This window comes from Eretmochelys imbricata, chromosome 25 (genome assembly GCF_965152235.1).
Source record: "Eretmochelys imbricata isolate rEreImb1 chromosome 25, rEreImb1.hap1, whole genome shotgun sequence".
Lineage (NCBI taxonomy): Eukaryota > Metazoa > Chordata > Testudines > Cheloniidae > Eretmochelys > Eretmochelys imbricata.
In genome coordinates, this window is record NC_135596.1 from 9,272,501 (window position 1) to 9,292,487 (window position 19,987).

The window sequence follows — 19,987 nt, forward strand, 5'->3', positions numbered from 1 at the left end:
ATCCACACCGCTCCTCCCGGGGAGGTGCTCCCTTGGCCTTCCCCTCCCTACAAACAGCTGCAAAGGCGTCCCTGCTCTAGGGAGAAAAGCTGTCCCAGTGGTTAGGATGCCAGCCTCAGTCTTGAGAGACCAGGGTCCAAGTCCCTGATCCGCCCTAGGCTCCTGCTGAGACTGGCTTCGCCTCTCGTTGCTCCGGTTCCCCATCTCTACCCTGGGGGTAACAGCACTGCCTTGCCCGACAGGTGTGTGTTGGGGGGGGAAATTGTGAGGCGCTCAGTTACTTTGGTGATGGGGGACTATCTATGCGCTCGGGACTGCGTGGGGTGTGGGGCAGAACAGGTGTGTGAAATTGCTTTTGCTCTCCCAGCCCTGCCCCCTCCCCCCGCTACCCCGTCTCTGCCTTCTGCAGGCGAGGGAGATGGGGGATTGGTACGAAGGGCTGTGAAGGGGGTAGCAGGGTGTAAAATGAAGGGCATCGGTTGGAGCTGAGATGAAATTGGCTGGGGGCTGGGAACTCAGTTGGAAAGGGTGTGGCAGGGTGGGGGAGGGTAGAAATGTCGCCAGCTCCCCTGATGTTTGGGTGGCTTTTAAAGGGTCCCTGTTGGTTTCGGCCTCCCTCTGAAATTTTGCCCTTAGCCAAAATGACCGCCATCGTGCCTTCATGTCAACGGGCCTGAAGCCAGAGGCTGCCCTCAGCACAATGGCCTCTTTAGCCCCTTAACTTCGGTAAGCAGAAGTGAGGCTGACCCCGGTAACGGTGGCTACCATCTCCCCGTAGTGCCAACAGGTGGGAAGTCAGGCCGCCCTCAGGCAAGTTGGTGCCGTCGTCCCTGTGTGAGGCTCTGGCAGAGGAAAGGCAGATGCGGAGACTGGCCCTGCAGGCAGTAGGGAGGCCGTGGGTGGGGAGCTAGGTAGGAAACAGCAATTTGAGGAATGTGGGGGGCACGAAGCAGACTAAGAGCATGTGGGGGATGGAACATGTGGGATAAGAGAGCAAAGGGGGAGGAACTTTGGGGCAGGAGACTGTTGTGGGCACAGGGGAAATGAGACTGGGGCAGCTGCCTGCCCCATCCCAGCCCCAAGGAGACAGGAGGGTGGAATCCGAGACCCCTCCTTCTTATGTGCGCATTTCAGGGTGATTAGGCCGGCCGGGCAGTTGAGCTTTGGTCCATCCTTAGCCTGATGAATCTCCTGGACGTTGTGGGGAATCAACCACCCGCTGGCTGAGTTCTCCGAGCTAAGCAGGAGCGAGCTAGAGGAGAACGTGAATGGGCCACCTCCCCTGAACACGCCTGTGCTGGAGGAAGTGCGGCTGCTGCTAATTCAGTGGGTGACGCCCTTCTCTGGAAGTCATGATCGTGTCAATGCCCCAGGTTCACATCAAGATGTCCATGGGTAGGGCTGCCACTCTGAGAGCTCATGGCCCATGGAAGCAGAGAAGGGAGGTCGTTAATCTTGCTGTCCTGGCCAAATTCCAGAACCTTCTAAAAAATAAATGCTCTCCGTGATCTTGCTTAGTTATGGTATTCGTCACTTCCGGTCCCAAACCAGTGGTGGGGAGTTGTTGGGTTCCAGGCCAGCGGTGGCTGCGGGTCTGAGATCGCAGCATGTCCACATTTGAAGTCAAGTTTAATGGTGAGACTAGGCTGCTCGCTCTTAAAAGGCAGAGCTTCTCCGGTGAGAGCCAACTACTACCCTTCCACCTTCTTTGGTGAAATAACCGACCATAACTCATTCCAGGAGCATTACCGTTTAGGAATAGAACTGTGCCAAGTACAAACGTGTAAGGTAAGGGCGCTGGAGAGAGAATTAGTTAGGTGTTCCGTTAATTGCAATGACCAGGAAGCCAGCTAACTAGCACCATCTGTCTTAGCTTGGAAGAGATCTGGGATGTGTGGAAGACAAAGCCATCCGTTTATTGGATATTGCTATTTAACTTGGGGGGGGTCACATTTGGGGTGTATCCATGAGGGCTAGAGTAAAACCGAAGATCCTAGTAGAGGGTTAGGGTTAGGTCTCTGTCCGCTCAAAGGGTTTGGTTGGTCTGACCGTGGAAACTGACTAGCTAGTCATCTTTGCAGTCCTGTGGCTCGTAGTGTTTCAGGACTTTCAATATATCCTTCTCCTCTGTCTCCAGCAGCTCCCCTTCAAGGGAAACCAAGGATTCCACAAGCCACGTGACGGGAGGGTTCTGCAACAAAAAATCCGTCACTTCATCCAAGGCCTCCCAAGCTTTGGCCACCTTCTCCCGGCTCTGGTTTAGGACGCTGCCGGGCAAGTCCTGGAAGGAGTTGGCGGAGGAGAAGTACCTATGCAGCTCCGCCATGTTCTGATGCACCTGCTGCATCTTTTCCTGGAGATGTGTGGGGAGGCCTCTGACATTGGATAAGAGGTTCAGGTATGTAGCTTGCAGCTGCTGCGTCAGGCTACGGGACATGGCCAAGGTCTTGGATTCCACCTGCCGTGAGACAGCAAAGGAAGAGTTAGTGACGTGAGGCTTGCCTGGACGCCACAGTCGCTGGCTTTCGACCCTGTTTCTAGTGAAGGTACCTCTAGCTGCGTGGAGCTGCTGCCCTTGCTGCTGCTGGCGGGGGAGTGGTGATCTGTGCTCTTGCTGGCTTGGGAGCCGCTGTCCTTGCTGCCCCCTGGTTCTCTCCGGAGGCCTCCTTCCTGCTTCTGGCTCCGCTGGCCCCACATACTGTGCAGCATCTCCTGGCTGCTGCGAAGCTTCTTCTCCTGCTGGACGTGTTCAATCTGCAGGGTGGAGAAAGCACCGTGGAGTCAGCTGGGCCCAGTGAGCTGACCAAGAGCGGAGAGGGAGGCTGGACGGGGAGGGGCGAGCGAGCGTCCCTGCTAACCACGATCTGGCGGAGTCCGAGGCCACGCGGCTCCCAGGCAGGAGGCCGAGGAGAGGGCCGGGCGTGTTCTTACCAGGTTGATAGTCTGGTGGAGCTGAGCGAGGTTCTCGTGGGTGTTCTGCCTGGTCTGTCTCAGCTTATTCAGGATCAGCATGAAGGCCCGGTTCCGCAGGCTGGTGGACAGGGACCCCAGCCGCACAAGGCAGCCCTTCGTACGGTGCTCTGCTGCGGAGACGTCCAGCCCCTCCATTGTGAGTGCAGCTGGAGAGAGATAGAGAGAGGTGGACACCACATTAAGGAGGAGGCAGGAACTATGGTCCGGAGCCTCACAGGTATTTATGTACCTAAGTACCATTGATCTCAATGGAAGTTTGGAGCCCAAATACTGTCCCTTGGAGGATCTGGGCCTATACAACTTCCCAGGAGGTAAATGGGAAGCCTCAGGAAACTCGTTTAATGAGTTCCTTGGGGAAGCAGGTCCAGAGACCACCGGCTGCAGGAGTGGCAGGTGCAAGGGGTGACACCTAGTGCAGGTGCGGGGGTACATTGGGAGCGGGGAGGTGCTGAGATCTGGGGGACTCAGTCCTTTTAGAACACCCCTGAGAAGAGCTGTGCTTCGGGCAGCTTCTCACCTAGCTCCTTCTCCGTCAGGGGCAGGTACCGATTCATCAGCTCTTCTGACTTGTCCAGCGCTCTGTCCACGCTGCGGAGGAAGAGCTGACCCACTTTAGAGCTCATGAGGCTGCGTAGGCTGTTGGTCATGGCGGCTCGGGGACCACCCCACATGTGGGGATGGCTCGAATCGCTGGCCCGGGCCGCCTTGGGGCCACTGCTGGGCCCTGCGCCCCTTGCTCTGCCCACCGTGCTGGCTGCTGCCAGCATAACGTCTGTCTCTTTGAAAGAGACCGGCTCTGTTGTCTCTGTCGCCACCTGGAAGCAGGAGTAGCTGGGGTCAGGGAGAGAGACCTGGCAGTGACTCAGAGGAAGGAGAGGGCAGCGGGTCAGGAGGGCAAGTTCCCCCTGCTAATCCTGGAGAGGCCCTCACACCAAGACACTAAAAACCCTTCTGCCTAGGCAAGCGGGCTCCCACTGCTGCCTCCATGTCTGAGTTCCCCCGACTGACTGGTGTAAGCTTCCTTCCTTGCTCTGCCACTGACTCCCTGTGGGACCTTGGGCAAGTCACTTAGCCTGCCTATGCCTCCGTTCCCCATCTGTATAATGGGGTAACAGCCCTGCCTCGAGGCGGGGTTTGGATAAAGAGTGTGAGGTGCTCAGAGACTTGGGAAAAGGAGGACACGTAAGTACCAGACGGGCAGCTCTTCCCAGCAGTCGGTGTTCCTGCATTACCATAGCAATCGGTGTTTGGCCGTCCCCACGGCAGGTCGCCCGACCAGTCCCCCGCGCCTGGGCTGGGTTCGTCTCTCAGTGGGAGATGCCCTTCCCAGGAAGACTGCGGAGGCAGACATGGTTACCTGTGTGCGTGGCTGTGGAGGGGCTGGCAGCTTCCCTTTATCCAGCCCGGTGCTCCTGGTCTCCTTGGCTGGCCCAGCTGTTGGGATAGACAGCAGGGTGGTTGGTTAACGAGCCGTTATGGAGCACTGGGCAGCCGCCAAGGGAGCGGGCACAGGCTGCGGGGCACCTTCTGTGCTTTAAATGACTATCAAGCCACACGTAGCACTTGCCTAGAGCTTTTCACCCGCCCCCCCAGCTCGGTGTATCCCCTGCAGATGGGCCAGCGTCACCCTCCCCTTCCCGGTTCCCCTTCCCTGGGGCTTGACTTGACTTTCTGGGGCAAGACAGCTGCGTTCCAGCCCTGCCTCCGACTCCCCAGCTTGTGATCTCTCTGCTGCATCACATGGGCGCTTCTAGGAAGCTCCCAAAGGGAGTGTGAATACCCTGCAAGATCTGGAATTTCTGCTGCTCAAACAGCTGTTCCCCAGGGAGTGGGGCTGAGCCCCTGTCCGTAACAGAGTGTGATAGGCGAACAGAGAGGGTCCCCATCAGACCCGGGCAGGAGACATATGCACGCTGGCTGTCCTCGAGCCATCATGCTAATAACAGCTGCGCGGCCGGACTAGCCGTCCCAAGGATGCTCCTAGGGTTGCAACTGGGAGTGTGCACAGGGCAGCTCCTCTGTCCTGCCGCCGGTGCAGCCCTGGCTCTGCTGATGTTTTTAGTGGGCTGGTTCCATCAGATCTACCCGCGCTCGGAATGATGCTTCCACGCCCCTAGAGAGCAGAGACTGGTCTTCTACATGAGGACGAGCAACGGCCCTGATTCCTGGGAGCTCACGGTGCAAGAACACTTGAGGGAAAGGACCAAAACCAGTCCGGCTTCTCCCAGGGGCTGTAGGCTCCAGCTTCATTCTCAGGTTCCCCTCCTCCTCCCCAAGCTCTGGCCACCGACCCACGACTCACTCTGAGATCCCCGTTCAGCCAGAGTCAGCGCTCCAGCGGTGCCGGGATCTGCTGCTTCCTCTGCCACCTTGCAGGTGGATTCGGTGATGGAGCAGCTGTCTTGCATGGAGGTAGCAGGGGCCAGCTCGTAAACTGGGGTGACCACGGGCATGCTGACCACCCTGTTCACTGCAAACTAAACCAAGGAGAATAGCCACCGGGGTGGGAGTTAAGGAAATAGGATTGGCTTGTACCAGCTCCCATTCCCACCCAGGGGAACGGCCCTGGGCTTTCTGACCCTGCGACACTGCTGGAAGTCCGGACTTTCTGAGTCAGGGCATTGTACGGGGAGAGCGAAAGGCCCTTCCCCCTGCACTGTGTCTGGGTATGTGAATGGACTCTCCCTTCTCTAAGCCAACGGGGTGCCTTGGGCAGCTGCCCATCCCCACGGTGGGCCATGCATTGGTGAAATCTCCTTCCCAAGACAAAGAGCCCGGGGCCTTGTCTCTCGGGCACCAGGTCCCAGCCACTGCCCTGGGGCTGACGGCTAGCACTTGAACTGGGGGCACAGTGTGTTTCGTTAGGTACAAGGGATCTCACCCCTAAATCCCCCCCGCATCGATCTCCATTCACAGGCTCAGTGTGGCACTGTCAGGATGCCCAGGATCTACCTACCTGCTGTTCCCTGTTTTCTAGTGAAGCCGTCTTCAGGCCAGTGTCGGAGGAAGCTGCCTTCAGTCCATTTTCACTGGCTGGCAAAGTGACATCCACACTTGCTGATGGGACAGAATGGGGAAGATAAGGCAGGTCAGGGAAAAAGTTGCCCAGACTAGCTAGAAAGCAGAACAGGGTCCTGTTGCGCTAGGGGCTGTACATCCACCTTGAGAGACAGTCCCTGCCCCCAGAGGGTTTACGGTTTAAATAGAGCAGACAGGTGAAGAGGGAGGAGAAAGCAGGAGCATCATCAGATGAGCACACTGAGGCAGGCCGAGAGTTAGCGACTTGCCCAAGGTTGGGCACCATCGGTGGCGGAGGCAGGAATAGAAGCCAGGTCTCTTGAGTCACACTTAACCACAAGACCAACCGTCCCTTTGTGGGTAACAGCCGCCATAGGTGTTGTGCAATGAGAACTGTCGGGGGGGAAAGGCTAGGTTAAGGCCACGGCGCCGGGATGAAGGCATTGCTGTAACACCGGTGCGTAAACTCAGCCTCTGCCCTGGCAGGGGTTTCTCCATACGCGTAGGATGGGCCAGAGCTCTGAGGGGTGCAGAGCATTCTCCCTCTCGGGTGCTTGGCTGACTGGTGCTCGCTCACAGGCACAGGCGTAACCGATGGCCGTCTGGGGGGTCAGGAAGGAGTTTTTCCTCAGGTCAGTTTAGCAGGGGCCTTGCAGGGTTTTCACCTTCCTCTGCAACGTGGGGGAGCAGGTTATGTGCCAGGATGAGGGCACAGGGGCACCTTGGTCGTGCCTGTTCTCTGCCTGTGGCACATCATAGTCTAGGCCGGGGCCGGCAACCTACGTGCCAAAGACGGCAGGCGAGCCAGTTTTTAATGGCACGCTGCTGTCTGCCGGGGACCCCTGCCCGGCCCGGCCTGGCCTGATCTTCTCCACCCCCCGCCCACCGCTCTCTCCTTGCAGGGCAGGCAAGCTTCCCCCTCCCCCCGCCTCTTCTCCCGGGGTGCTGGGGTCCTGCCCCCCTCCTCTCCCTCCCTGCGGCCGATCAGCTGGCGGCCCTTGCTACGGAGCGGGAGAGGGAAAAGCGGGGCCGCAGCTCGCTCTCTGCTTCGGGGACCTTGGGGAAGGGGTGGAATCGGCATATCCCCTCCAGCCCCCTGCCGTGAGCCGCTCGTGACCCCTGAACCCCCCCCACACCGCCCAGCCCTCTGCCCTGACCCCTGCACCCCCTCACACACCCCCAGCCCTCTGCCCTGACCCCTGAACCCCCCCCACCGCTCTGCCCTGACTCTGAACCCCCCATGCCGCCCAGTCCTCTGCCCTAAACCCCCTCACACACCCCCAGCCCTCTACCCTCACTCCTGAACCCCCCACACCGCCCAGCCCTCTGCTCTGACCTCTGCACCCCCCTCAAAAACCCCCAGCCCTCTGCCCTGACCCCTGCACCCCCCCCACACCCTTGCCCTGTGCCCTGACCCCTGCACCCCCCCACAATGCCAGCCCTGACTCCGGCACCCCCCACAAATACCCAGCCCCCCCCAGCCCTGACTCCTGCACCCTCCTCACACACCCCCAGCCCTCTGCCCTGACTCCTGCACCACTCACACATACCCAGCCCCCCCACACCCCATGCCCTGATTCTTGCACCCCCCACATTCCCACCCCCACCCTGAGCACCAAACGGGAGCTCCTGCACACACCCCTGCCCACATTTCCACCTGCACCCCTCGCACCAAATGGGAGCTGCCCAGGTAAGCACTCCACACCCAAACCTCCTGCCCCAACCCTGAGCCCCCTCCCTCATTCTAGCTCCTGGCCAGACCTGCACCCCAACCCCCAGCCTGCTCCTTCACCCCCAGCCCTGTGCTCAGCGCACTCCCACCCTCAGCTCAGTGCAGAGAGAGGAAGAGAATGGGCTAGAACCAGGGAGAAGATAGGTACCCACTCTACGTGGGCAGGGCCGGGACCCCAGACCGGCAGCGGGGCTGAGCGGGGCCGGCAGCCAGGACCCTGGCTGGCAGGAGCCGGCAGTGGACTGAGCCGCTCAGCCCACTGCTGGTCCGGGGTCCCAGCCGCCGTCCCCGCTCAGCCCGCTGCCTGTTTGGGGTTCTGGCTGCCGGCCCCTTGCCAGCTGGGGTCCCGGCTGCTGGCCCTGCTCAGCCCACTGCCTGTCTGGGGTTCTGGCTGCCAGCCCCTTGCCAGCCGGGGTCCCGGCCGCAGGCCCTGCTCAGCCCACTGCTGGTCTGGGGTCCCGGCTGCCGGCCCTGCTCAGCCCGCTGCCGGTCTGGGGTTCTGGCTGCCGGCCCCTTGCCAGCCAGGGTCCCGGCTGCTGGCCCCGCTCAGCCTGCTGCCGGCCTAGGTGAACGGAACCCCAGACCGGCAGCGGGCTGAGCGGGCCGGCGGCGTAAGATCAGCATTTTAATTTAATTTTAAATGACGCTTCTTAAACATTTTGAAAACCTGGTTTACATACAATAGTGTAGTTATATAATAAATAGACTTATAGCGAGAGACCTTCTAAAAAACGTTAAAATGTATCACTGGCCCGTGAAACCTTAAATTAAAGTGAATCAATGAACACTCGGCACGCCACTTCTGAAAGGTTGCCGACCCCTGGGCTAGGCTCTGCTGGGCTGGAATGTTTTAGTCTCACGGTGGCTGGAGGGTTTAGGGCGCGGGGCGGGGTTGACGGCCTGCGCTATACAGGAGGTCAGACGAAATGGCCCCTTGGGCTTTGAACTCTGCCAGATGGACGGTGCTAGAGAAGTTGGTGCTGCAGAGGGCTCCTAGCTGGGCCTTTGCCTGGGTCTTCCCACTGCTCTCAAGAGACGCTCCTCCCTACCGTCACGCAGCCCAGGGAAAACACAGCTTCCTGGCAGTCAGCTCATGCTCACTCCTACTGCTAATTAGCAAATGTTAATTTATGGCCGAACAGTATATTGCACAGGTGCATGAAACAGTGAGAAGAGGCTGCGTCTGCTCAGTGTCTCCTAGGACATCGGCAGCAGGTGGGTGAGCCCGGCTGGAGCCGAGAAGGCCAATCGTTAGGGGAAGTTTTAGGGCCAAGGACATTAACTTGCTCCCTAGAGCAGCGAGAAGGGGGGAAGTCAATGGAGATTCGGCAGCAGAAGGCAGTTCAGTTCAGGAGACCAGTTCATGCCAGACTCTTTGTAATCAGAGTGTCAACTTTGCCTTCGAAAAATCATTTCTACTCACACTCAGCCATGGTCTCTGCTCATCTGGCCAGGGGCTGGAAAGGCCTGTTCCAGCCCCGAGCCCAGTGGGGCTGTTGTCCAGCAGGTACCTAGGCCCTGATAGGAATCCACCCAGCTCCAAGGCAGTGGCTTGCATCATGCTATTGAGTCATTATGACATGGCGTGACTCATCACAGTGTCACTGCTCCAGCCTCTCCTGGCCCTTTCAGGGAAGGGGAGGAAACCAGAGGCAGTGCCCCCCCTTTGCTCCCCTCCCCAGAATGCAGAGATCAGCACGCTCCTGCTTTGGGCAGACTTCCAGTGGACACACCTCCTGCTACTAAGCACACTGAGCTGCAAATGCAGTGGACGGGGCGTGAGCAGCATCCAGGAAGCTAGAATGAGGGCTGCCTGGCAAACCACCGTCCCATCGCCTGAAAACATGGGGCAGGGGTGTTGAAATTCACTTTCATTCCAGTGCACATCACCACTGAAATTTTTCTGACAATAAATAAATCCAAGAACTGCCCCCTGCCCCATGACAGCAGTAGCCCAGTGGCTGGAGCTCTCAGCTGGGGGCTAGGAGACCCAGCTTCCAGTCCTTGCTCCAGACTGGGCAGAGCAGAGCCTTGAACCTTGTTATCCCATATTTCCAGCTAGACGAGTCAGCCTCAAGCTCTGGCCCCATGAACTCTTATGTGTGCCAAGTGAGACAACTCCACCAGGAGATGCTGAGTGGAAGGCTGCTCCCCCCACACCCCCCCATGTTGGGATTCCCTCTGCGCTCTCTTTCCACTTGGCTTCCCAAGAACTCAGGTACTGATGGCATACAGCTGTGCTACACCAAGTTGATCAGACTCAAACATGGGGTTGAGGGATGGCAGCAAGGTACATCATAACTCCCAAGTTACAGCGAAACCTTCTCCCTTTATATACAGCTCATTGCGTTGACTATACCTTGCATTACACATTTTTGGCTGGGTTATTCTGGAGGAAGCAATCCCTGCACAGCACAGGCTTTCCACCACAGTTTGACTTCCCCGTTACCTCCTGTCCACATTCCTAACTTCCTTTTTTATCTCATTCATAGTGAATAGTTCACTGTGTGTTCTCCCTCTTATCTTAGCTGGCTCAGACATTGTGTCCTCTTAGCCTACGGACCCATTTACTTCTCTTATTGAGCACAAACATTCTGTTTGCAACCTGATGATTCATTTACATCCCCAATTCTAGCCTCCAAAGAATGAGACCTCCCTGGTTGTGATGTGCTGAATAGGGGCTGGTCCACTGCAGATGTGAGAGTCTAGCTGGAGGAACACAAAGGTATGTTACATTAGCTGCCTTAACACCTCCATTCCTTGCTTTTGCAGTAGCTATGCTGTGTGCAGTGATCTTCACTCACTCACCCTAGCGATTTGGGATATTCCTTTCCCAGTTCTTGATTAAGAAAGTACCTTCAACCCAGCCAGGGCTGCTTTCTTGCAGGAGGAGGCTCTTTGTGAAAACACCCAGATGCCTGGCAGAGCAGCTTGTTAAAGGCATTTTTGTTTGGCGAGCACCTAGCAGAACAGGCTAGGTGTGGACCAGAACCTCAGGTGTGGACCAAGACTCCAAGTGTTACTGCAGTACAAATACGAAAGAAGAGCAGCTGCCGTGGTGGTAGACGGCGCTTTTGCTCAGCTAAGGAGCAGCCAAATCTTTTAAGCAGCCACACGAGCTATTTGTCCAAGGTGGTGGTGGTGGTGGTGGTCACCCCAGAGACCGTTCAGGGCATCTGCTCTTTGATAAGCCTGCAGCTACTCCAGAAAGGACCCTAAGTCATCATGAGCCTGTGTAGTTGCATCACAGTGCCGCAAACCAGCACCTATTGCTACCGAGGTAATCTTGGTAATTATTAAACTTATGGCCCAGCCCCGGGCCGCATTTTGCTCTTCCACAAAGCACCAGCTGGTGCAGTGAAAATCCTGGTCTTTAGGGGCTGAGTTGTTCAGAGGCTCAGGCTAACTAGACCACGTCAGACAGGGCTTCTGCTCTCCGACCAACCACGGCTTCATAGATGAGCCTAGAGAGCAGAAGCTGAGGTCTTCCTCAGCTAAGCAGGCCGGAAAGCTCTCGTGTGGAACAAAAACCCAGAACTCAACCAAAATTATATCATGGAGATCAAACTCCCTGCAGGCACCATTTGGGGTTGTCCAGGTAGTTCTTAAGGCTAACGAGGGGTCTGAGAGATTGAGACTCCATGCGTCTTTGATTAACTACTGCAAAGTGACTTTGAAAACCTTCCCCCCCACCCCCCCCCAAAAAAATAATTCAGTCTAGATTCACATCCTATAGAAAGTTTAGGGGTAGATGGATGTTTTCATATAGAGAACAAGAGCGTGAACTCTTAAATGCAACCTTGAATGAGGCACTTCCATAGAGCCCTTACAGGCCACATACATTAAAATTTCAACAGTAGAGAGAATTTGGTTGCCCGTGTAACCTTAGTTTGGCCAGGATACTTTCTGGGTGCTGGCTGTTTTTACGCCAGAGGATGTGCCTCAAGCTCCTGAGAGGAAGATGAGCCATGCGTGTGGACCATGAGGAAATCTTATTTTCATCCTCCAAGCTCCAGCCTACACACTACTTGTTACTTGTAATACCCATTGAATCTATCACAGTGGAGTTAATATTGGTTGCCAGACAACAATGCCAGCAGCTGTGCTAAGGGACAGACCTCCGCAAGCTATAGCTGGCCAGCACTGGTCCCATGCCTCCTAACACCAGGACAGTCTTTGCTACATCAGCAGTAACCCCTTTGCATCCCCCCTGCCCTCCCTCTCTAGAGGTCCTTTCCCCAACATGGTTGTGTGCCCACCTCTTGTCAAGTGGGTGGTTGCATTAAACCTGAGCTTTAAATGCCTCTGGTTCAATAAAGATGCAGCCACTGCAGTCCCACTTGAGGGACTAAGTGAGGCCTAAGTTTTATGCAGCCATCTGCACCCCAGATGGGCTGCTCCAGAGAGGGAGCAAGTCAGGGGAGTGCAGTAGTAAGGACAGAAGGCTGAATTTCAGGTTGCTAGATGTGGCCCAAATGCCCTTCCAGAGTTTGTTGCAAGGCCTGCTACGGGAAGGGAAAGGTAGTGTAAAGTTAGACAGCATTACCCCTGAGCAGAGATCTCTGGGGCAAGGGGAAACATAGGACAGGGAGACCAATGCTGACTGCAGATTATGGCCATTTCAAGAATCACCTCTGGGGTTTACCTCCATGGCTAAAGCTAGTTAGATGGCCTATGAGGAGCAGTGACAGCAACTCAACATGCCCTAGTTCGTCTCAAGCACTGACCAGCCCTTGGCTTCCTCAAGGTGCTAATGAGGATAGACTCCTAGTCCCAAGAAGCTGGGGAGGTGATTGTTGGTAGGAGGGGAGAATCCACACTCTTGGAGGAAGGCCCTCACATGCACCAGCAATGCTGAAGAGAGCTTCCCCCAGCAAGCTAGACATGCCAGGGAGGGAGAATGGTCATGGACCTTCATACCTGAGCCTCTCACTCAGAACAAAACAAGCAGAGGCCTCTTTCAATGCGCATACAGCTTTATTGTGAGCAACGTGTTCTTACCCGATACAGGGGCCAGGGCACTTTGTATTGGGCAGGAAGGGAATCCTGCATGAGCCATTAGGAGTAGTCCTAGAAGAGCACTGGTCTCTTATAACAAGAGTTTCCTTGATTGAGTGGAGAGACCCCAAACTAGTCAGCCTGACTTGGGTCAGTGGTGGTTGTTTGGCACTTAAGTGACCACTTCCTCCCCACAGCAGGAGCAGCTTGTATAACATTTACCTGGCTAAGCCACATTTGCTTGGGATCTAAAGTTAATCATATTTCATATGAAACACCCAGTTGGGTCATAAGATGGCAGCTCCCATGCCAAGGATTTAGCTCTTTACTAGGATTCTGGAGGATTTTCAGGCCACTAAATTAACACAACACATGCTAACCTCTGACTGCCCAGTGCTACCCACCTGAGTGAAGGGGTCTGTTTTAAGAGTCTAGAAGACAAGGCCAGGGTTTGGCTCTGGTGGCTAAATAGAAGTGATCTAAGCTTCAGAGGTGCTGGGCACCCACAAGTCACTGATGGGGTGGTGAGAAATCAGATGCTCTGAAGACTCAGGCTGTTGCCTAGAGATGGCAAACAAGGCACCCCAGCTTGAAAGCTGGGCCTTAGATCCCATTCTGGGGTCACTTGACTAATCAGAGGGAGTTAGTTTTGCTGGCAAGCCCAACTCAGTCCACAGGCAGGTTTGGGAGACTAAGCCACCCCCATGAGATGCAGAATAGTTTCTCCTCCCCAAGTGTTTAGTGCAATAAGAACAGACCTAAGCAAGGCATGAGGGATGCCAGGATTGAGGCACTTAGAACAGCAAGTGCTGCTATCTAGCTAGAGAGCCAGGCTAGATGTGTGACAGGAAGTGACAAGTGGCATGAGTTACCATCCCAGATTGAAGACTCAAAGGGGCACTCCTAAGCCCAGAGCTTCTTGGGGGTTTGGGTATCTGCAGGACACTACTCCATCTCTATTTCCTCCTGCTGCTTGCCTGATGGGGCAAAGGGTCCCACTAGCCAAGAAAGGGGGATATTATGCATCACATGATCCATCAGCTCATCCACCAGCTTGCGGGCCTTGGTCACTCGTTCACGGCTCTGGGCCAAGACACTTCCAGTCAAGTCATGGAAGGAGCTGGCAGTGGAGAATGAAGCATGTAGTTCTTGGACTTGGTGATGAACCAGTTGCGCCTTGTCCTGGAGGTCAGCAGGGAGGCCTTGCAGGCTGGACACCAGAGTCAGGCAGGTGGTCTGCAGTTGCTGGGTGAGGCTGCGGGACATGGCCAATGCCTGCTCCTCTACCTGCTGCAAACAGGGATCAAGTAGGAAGTCAGTTTAGACACTAGACTCCCCCCATGCCAAGTGGTTACTTGTAGACTGGAGTCACCCTCTCGTGACCTACCTCTGGCTGCACAGAGCCCATCTCCTTACTCTGACTCGGCTGCTTTTGGCTCCACTCCAACCACATCTGGTGCAGCTTCTCCTGGCCATCACGGAGCTTCTGATCAACACCCTGCTTGGCATTCTCAATCTGGAAGGGAAGAGAGACATCTGTCATCAGCACCAGGAAGGGACCTTGCCATGTTGGCCACTTTCAATGACTTGGCACAAACCAGGTTACAGGAGTGGCAGGAGGAGCTTCAGAGGAGTATGGGGGGGGCTGTGCATGGCCCACAGCTGCATTCCTACCAGTTCTATGGTTTGGTGGAGCTGGGACAGAGCCTCTTGGGTGCTCTGCCGGGCATTCCTCAGCTTGCCCAGGGAGTGCTGGTAGGCCCGGTGGCGGAGCTTGGTGGACAGGGACCCCAGGCGCACAAAGTAACTCTGCTGTTGCCTCTGCTGCTCCACGGACGCCATCTCGAAGCCTTCCACAGAGGTGGCCAGTTTGGCTGGAGGCAGAGAGTGGAGGGTTAGTGGTGCCAGGTGGAGGAGATGGTGAGGGCAGTATGGGATATGCCCTTACCTGCCTCTTGCTTGGTAACCTGCTTAGAGTAAAGCATACTAAGCGGATGGGGGTGGGACACCCTGTACCCCATGTTCACTTTTCTATAGTGAAATTATTTTGCCTAAAGTGTGCCTGAGGCATCATTTGCCAACTGCCATCTGTGACACAGCAGCATCCTGATGACTTGTGTCCTTTCTACCGTAGAATTGTCCCAGGACAGTTGTAATTCTAGGCAGTTTCCTCAGAGACTAACTCACATATCCAGCCTGCTCCCCTGGTGGGGAAAGCTGTACCAAGACATGGACCTCAGGTCACGGTTTGAGTCTCATGTACCCAGGAGGCTTTGAGCTCCATGCAGTGCAAATCCTCAGAGGGGAGAGAGGTAGAATAGGAGACTGACCTCCAGAGCACTGCTCCACCTCCCATCTCGTCTGCTTAGGGCCTTCAGGAACTGGCTGATGACACCGAACTAAGGGGAGGGAGCCCAGGCTGGAAGGCATTAGCTGGAGTGTGTCGTTCTCCCCCCCCCCCCCCCCCCATTTTGGGTTTCTTTTGTAATGAATTCCGACTTGTGCCTTGTCACCTGTCATCACTTGATCTATTGTATTGTTTCCTCTTCACCATGGACAGCAGGCAGAGCCCCACTGAGGGGAGGCCAGCCCCTCCCCCTGGCACTGCCCCTTCCACCCATCCCTACAGCTGGAGCCCCTGAGATCCCCTGCCCCTCTGCCATGGACAGAGGAGCGGGGCGGCTCATAGCTCTCCAGGTCAGCCACAGCTGCACCTCCCTCCCCACACCAAGCCACTGTGGGGGGAAAGCAGTTTTTCCTTATGCTGCATGTGGGTCCTGAGGTAGTGGTATTTGCTACTCAGCTTCCTGGGTTCATCTGCAATCCCCCTGGAGTCCAGGGAGTTTATGGATGAACCCAGGAAACTGAACAAATACTGTTGCCTCAGCCACCCCAGAACCTGCATGGGGCATAAATACAGCCAAAACTTCACCCTGAGTTGCAGGGTTTTGGGGGGTCTGGTGGCAGGGGAGACTGAACCTCCCCTAGCCTATTATATCCTGGGCAGTGGATCTTAGGGTGTTTGGATTAGACTGGTGGGCAGGGAATGTTTTCGGGATAAGGATGGTGCATCATTTCCCAGTGTTGGGATGGCAGATGATCTAGGAGCTTGCATGGTCCAGGAGAATACAGAGCAGGACAAGGTGCACATCTGGGAACAAGGCTGGGCTGAGAACTTGCAGGTGTTGCCCTGTCTGTAGATCACGAGAGGCCAGGAGACTACTCCCATGTGTAGCTGGGATGAATTTACAAGCTGAAGGCTGTGTGAGCAGACCAGGAATGGCCGTTTTACACTGCCTGACTGCCAAAGGCACCACAGGCTAGAAGATTCAGGAGACACTGCTGTTGAACAGGCCAGATTTGACTCTGGGATGGTCACAGGAGAACAATGCCCTAGAGGCAGCAAGTATCCTTGTTTCAGAGGCTTGGGGGGTGGGTGCAGAGGCTCTGCTATGAAGGGATTTGCTGAAGGGTACCTGGCAGGCCTGGGGCAAAGTTTGGAATAGATTGGTTAGCCAAAGCCTACTCTAGTGCTCTAGCCCTTAGGCAACACTGCCCCAGCTGTATATTTGGGTTAGACCTCTACATAAGGAGGAGAGGCCAAGAGATCCAGCAATTCACTCATCTCCCTGCCCCATTCTATTAGGGTCTGCAAGCCTCAGAGGCAGAGATGGTCTAGCCACCTGCTTAGATGGTGGCTTGGCCACAAGCCATTCTCCTTTAGTGGTTCTCCATGGTTAGAGCACCCTATATGGAACAGTACTCTTGAGGCTTACAGGCATTGAGGAAGAGGCTGCTCTTCTCACCCCCAGCTATGCTTCCCACCTTACAACAGACACCATCTTCCAGGGAAGCTAGCAGGGTGCCCCAGGTACAGAGGTTGTGTTCATTCTATTCTGGAGACTGCAGTAGTTTCTTCCAGGGCTTAATAAGGAGCCTCAAGGTCTGCACAGTTATCAGGAAACTAAAACCAGCCTTGTAGGCTGGATGGCTTCAACTGAAGCCATGAACCCAACTGCAGCTGGCATTAGCCAGACAGACCCAGCTTTTCTCTTCACACCCCCTTGTCCATGCTACCTCCTTCTGTAGTGCACAGAAAGGGAGCAGCTGCTGCTTTCTTACCTAGTTCCTCATCTGTCATAGGAAGGTAGTGATCCACCAGCTCTTCCGACTTGCTCAGCACAGCACCCATGCTGCTCACCACCATCTGGCCCACTGCTGAGCTCATGACTGTGTTCACACCACTGGTCACTGCTGATCTGGTCAGCTCCACACTGCCCTGGACAGCCCCTTTGGTCATATCCACCATCCCGGTCATGGTGTTGCTCATTGCATCTTTGGCACCAGTCACTGTGGCAGTCACCAGGTCTTTGGTATTGGAGAGGATCTAGAGAGGTCAGATGAGACCTCAAGCCAGGGTTGGAATATTGCAGAGCAGTGGGGGTTTGCTTCCCTCCCCATTGTCCAAGAGGAAGACCTGAGGTTTGATCTCTACCCTTATTTTTATGTCTTCCTTAAGGGCCCATCTAGATTAGACACATTTGCATTGTCCAGAACTACGTCAGAGCAAGTTTACAGCAGTCATGCAGTGCTGATGGAACCCTGGAAGGTTCGCACAAGGGTGTTCCACAGATGCGGAGATCTAACAGCAGGGGCATCAATTCAGAGTGGCCATGATACATCCCAGGAGCAAATGGATTGCTTCTGCCCCACGCTGAGCTGCTGCCGTCGTCACTAGTCAGTGGATCAAGTCACCTTCCCCCCACCCAGTAGCTCTGCTCCTTGTTCTGTCTTAGAGCTCATTGCTAAACTCTCCTGCTTGAGCTGAAGTCACTGCTCCCCCTGCCTTTACAAAGGCTTTGAAGCAGAGAGGGAGTTACCTGGTCTGTTGGCTGTTGAAGGATTGGCAGCTTCTCCTCCAGCTTGTCCAGTCCCCTGCATGCGTACTCGTTTGCTGTGGAAACTTAAGAAAAAAAGCCAGTTTAGCTTCTCACGTGACGAGCCCTGGCCATTACACCAAGTTCTGGGAAGCTGGGAAAAATGCAAGTTTATGAAGCAAGAGAACCTGACGCATGGGGTCTCTGAAGGGGGGCAAGACTTTGCTCAGTAGGTACAAGGGCGAGCTGATTTGCAACCGCTTGGAATGGGCTGAGAACTGGACCAGCTCCATTATTCTACTTGGATGCTGTTGCTGCAGAGGCCTGGCAGATGCAGGAATTCTACCTGTCAGCACAGCTCTGAGCCTAAGACACAGTACAAGGTTGTCCCACACTATACTCCAAGCAACATCCACAGAACCCTTGGTGAAAGGGTCAACTTCCACCTCCATAAACCCTCCAGCTGGAGCTTTCAGTGGCCTGGGTTATGTTCCTCTACGGAAGCAGGAGAGGTTCCTTAGCCAGCCAATGGCTTCGGATGTGAAAAGCCAGACTCCTCCCTCTGGCAGGGCTGAAGGCTCTTTGCCTGACACCCTGGGAAGGAGGGCAGAGCATGGTGCCCTTCACATCTCACTTGGGGCCATGCCACCCCACACACTGTTACTCACTCTGCGGCTCGAGTTTGGTCAGGATTGGCTGGGCGCCGCTGACCGCGGCCGCAGTGATGGTCTTCATGCTTTTCTCTGCCACATCACAGACAGATTTGATGTACGGGTGGTTCTCTTTGGTGGAGGCATAGGCTGTGGAGACCATGTCGTAGGCGGAGCTGACCAAGGGCAGGTTGGCCACCCGGTTTGCTATGTTCTAAGGGAGAGAAGGCAGTAAGGTAAACAGGGTGCAGGCTACCATGCAGTCTCCCCTTCCAAGCAGAGTCATGGGCCCTGCCATCAGTAGCTGGGGTCTGTCAGCTGATCTGGCCTAGAGGGAGCCATTCTCAGAGGGTCATCTACTCCCACCACTTCCAGCTTGCCAAGTGCTCCCCTCTCTACTGCCAGGAGCATTTAGACAGAGATCCAGTGTCCTATTACCAGGATTTGCCATATGAGAGACCAGGCCTAGTAAAGAACAAGCCCAGAAAGGAAGAAAAAAATCTCTTCCCAAAAGCTCCAGGGCAGGTCTACACTTAATGAGTGCAGCAAGCAGCTGTGCCAAAGGAAAGCCACTACTATGGGGACACAAGAGCTTCTGCCGAGTTAGTCCACCACGCAAGAGGCAGTAGCTGTGTCAACAGCAGAAGGTCAACATCGTTCTGTGCACACATGGCATTAGGTAGGTAGAACGGCAGGGCTCAGGATTTTTCCCCCACCCCCTTGAGCGACAGTTATAGCAAAGTTTAGAGTGTAGATCTGGCCTCATTGTACCCCTCCAGAATCCCCACCCCGAGAGGTTTGTGCTGCCGAAGCAGGAAGCCAACAAGCCCTAGATCAACAGGAGAAAGTCACTCTATCCTTAAGATAAGGCAAAATGTTGTGGGCACATTTTCAGAGAGGGTTACTTTGGTTTACATGGAGTCAGTAGAGAATAATTTCTATTAGATGAAGGCACTCTTAGACCAAGGGAGGAGCCACATATGGCTTTATGCTAGTTTAGCTACATTAGGTGTAAATGTAAACCAACGTTATACCAGTGCAATGCTGTTTGGAGAAGCCCCTCGCCTCCCGGTTTGTTCAGGTGAAGGGTTGAGAAGCTGCACTTAACCTTCTTATTGCAGTCACCGCTGTGACTTCCTGGCTAAGGGGCCCAGCTCCAGTTTCCTAGCAGAGGCCAGTAGACCCACCACAAAGAGACCTTACAGCCCAAGCCCCCAGCATGTACCTACCTCCTGCTCCTGCTCCTCATCCTTTGGGGAAGCAGCACTGGGGTCCTTAGAAGCCATGGCGGAATCTGGTGAAACTGATTAGAAGGGATACAGAAACTCACTAGTTAAGCCGCCAGCACTGAAGATAAGGCTTGAGTAAATGCTAGGGCCATAAAGAAGGCTCAGAGGCCAACAGCAAGAGCCTAGTTGCAGCCTCCTCTGGGGGGTCATTCCATTGTGTTGGACCCTGGGAGGTTCAACAGCACAATGCATTGAGTAACATCCCTGCAGATCCCCTGGGCTGGAGGACGTGATTGCACTTACACTCCCCAGACCTTCCAGTCTGGATTGCAAAACAAGCTGCCACCAAGGCCCCTGCTGCTATAAATAACAGTGGCCTTCGCCCCAGAGAAGCTCATTGCTTTTTTGATACCTCCTGCTTGGCTAGGATTGTGTCACCATTTTCATTTTCAGTTGCCAGCTGCTAACTGGAGTCAGGGTCACTGCTCAGACCAGCACCGGGGTAGTCAG

General features: G+C 55.2%; 2 protein-coding genes across 2 annotated transcripts; both read right to left on the minus strand.

Moving 5' to 3' along the window:
• Nucleotides 1-2,065: 2,065 nt before the first annotated feature.
• Nucleotides 2,066-6,489, minus strand: LOC144257492 (perilipin-3-like). The gene is made up of 8 exons (XM_077805466.1): nucleotides 6,339-6,489; nucleotides 5,930-6,030; nucleotides 5,276-5,450; nucleotides 4,331-4,407; nucleotides 3,491-3,788; nucleotides 2,932-3,119; nucleotides 2,551-2,754; nucleotides 2,066-2,458 (listed from the first exon to the last, which is right to left on the minus strand). The coding sequence occupies exons 1-8, from the start codon at nucleotides 6,487-6,489 to the stop codon at nucleotides 2,066-2,068; spliced, it is 1,587 nt and encodes a 528-aa protein (XP_077661592.1).
• Nucleotides 6,490-13,241: 6,752 nt separating this feature from the next.
• LOC144280169 (perilipin-3-like) lies at nucleotides 13,242-19,548 on the minus strand. The gene is made up of 7 exons (XM_077841976.1): nucleotides 19,478-19,548; nucleotides 18,267-18,462; nucleotides 17,602-17,684; nucleotides 16,844-17,108; nucleotides 14,396-14,595; nucleotides 14,109-14,237; nucleotides 13,242-14,011 (listed from the first exon to the last, which is right to left on the minus strand). The coding sequence occupies exons 1-7, from the start codon at nucleotides 19,532-19,534 to the stop codon at nucleotides 13,667-13,669; spliced, it is 1,275 nt and encodes a 424-aa protein (XP_077698102.1). The 5' UTR covers nucleotides 19,535-19,548; the 3' UTR covers nucleotides 13,242-13,666.
• Between the last annotated feature and the right edge of the window lie 439 nt (nucleotides 19,549-19,987).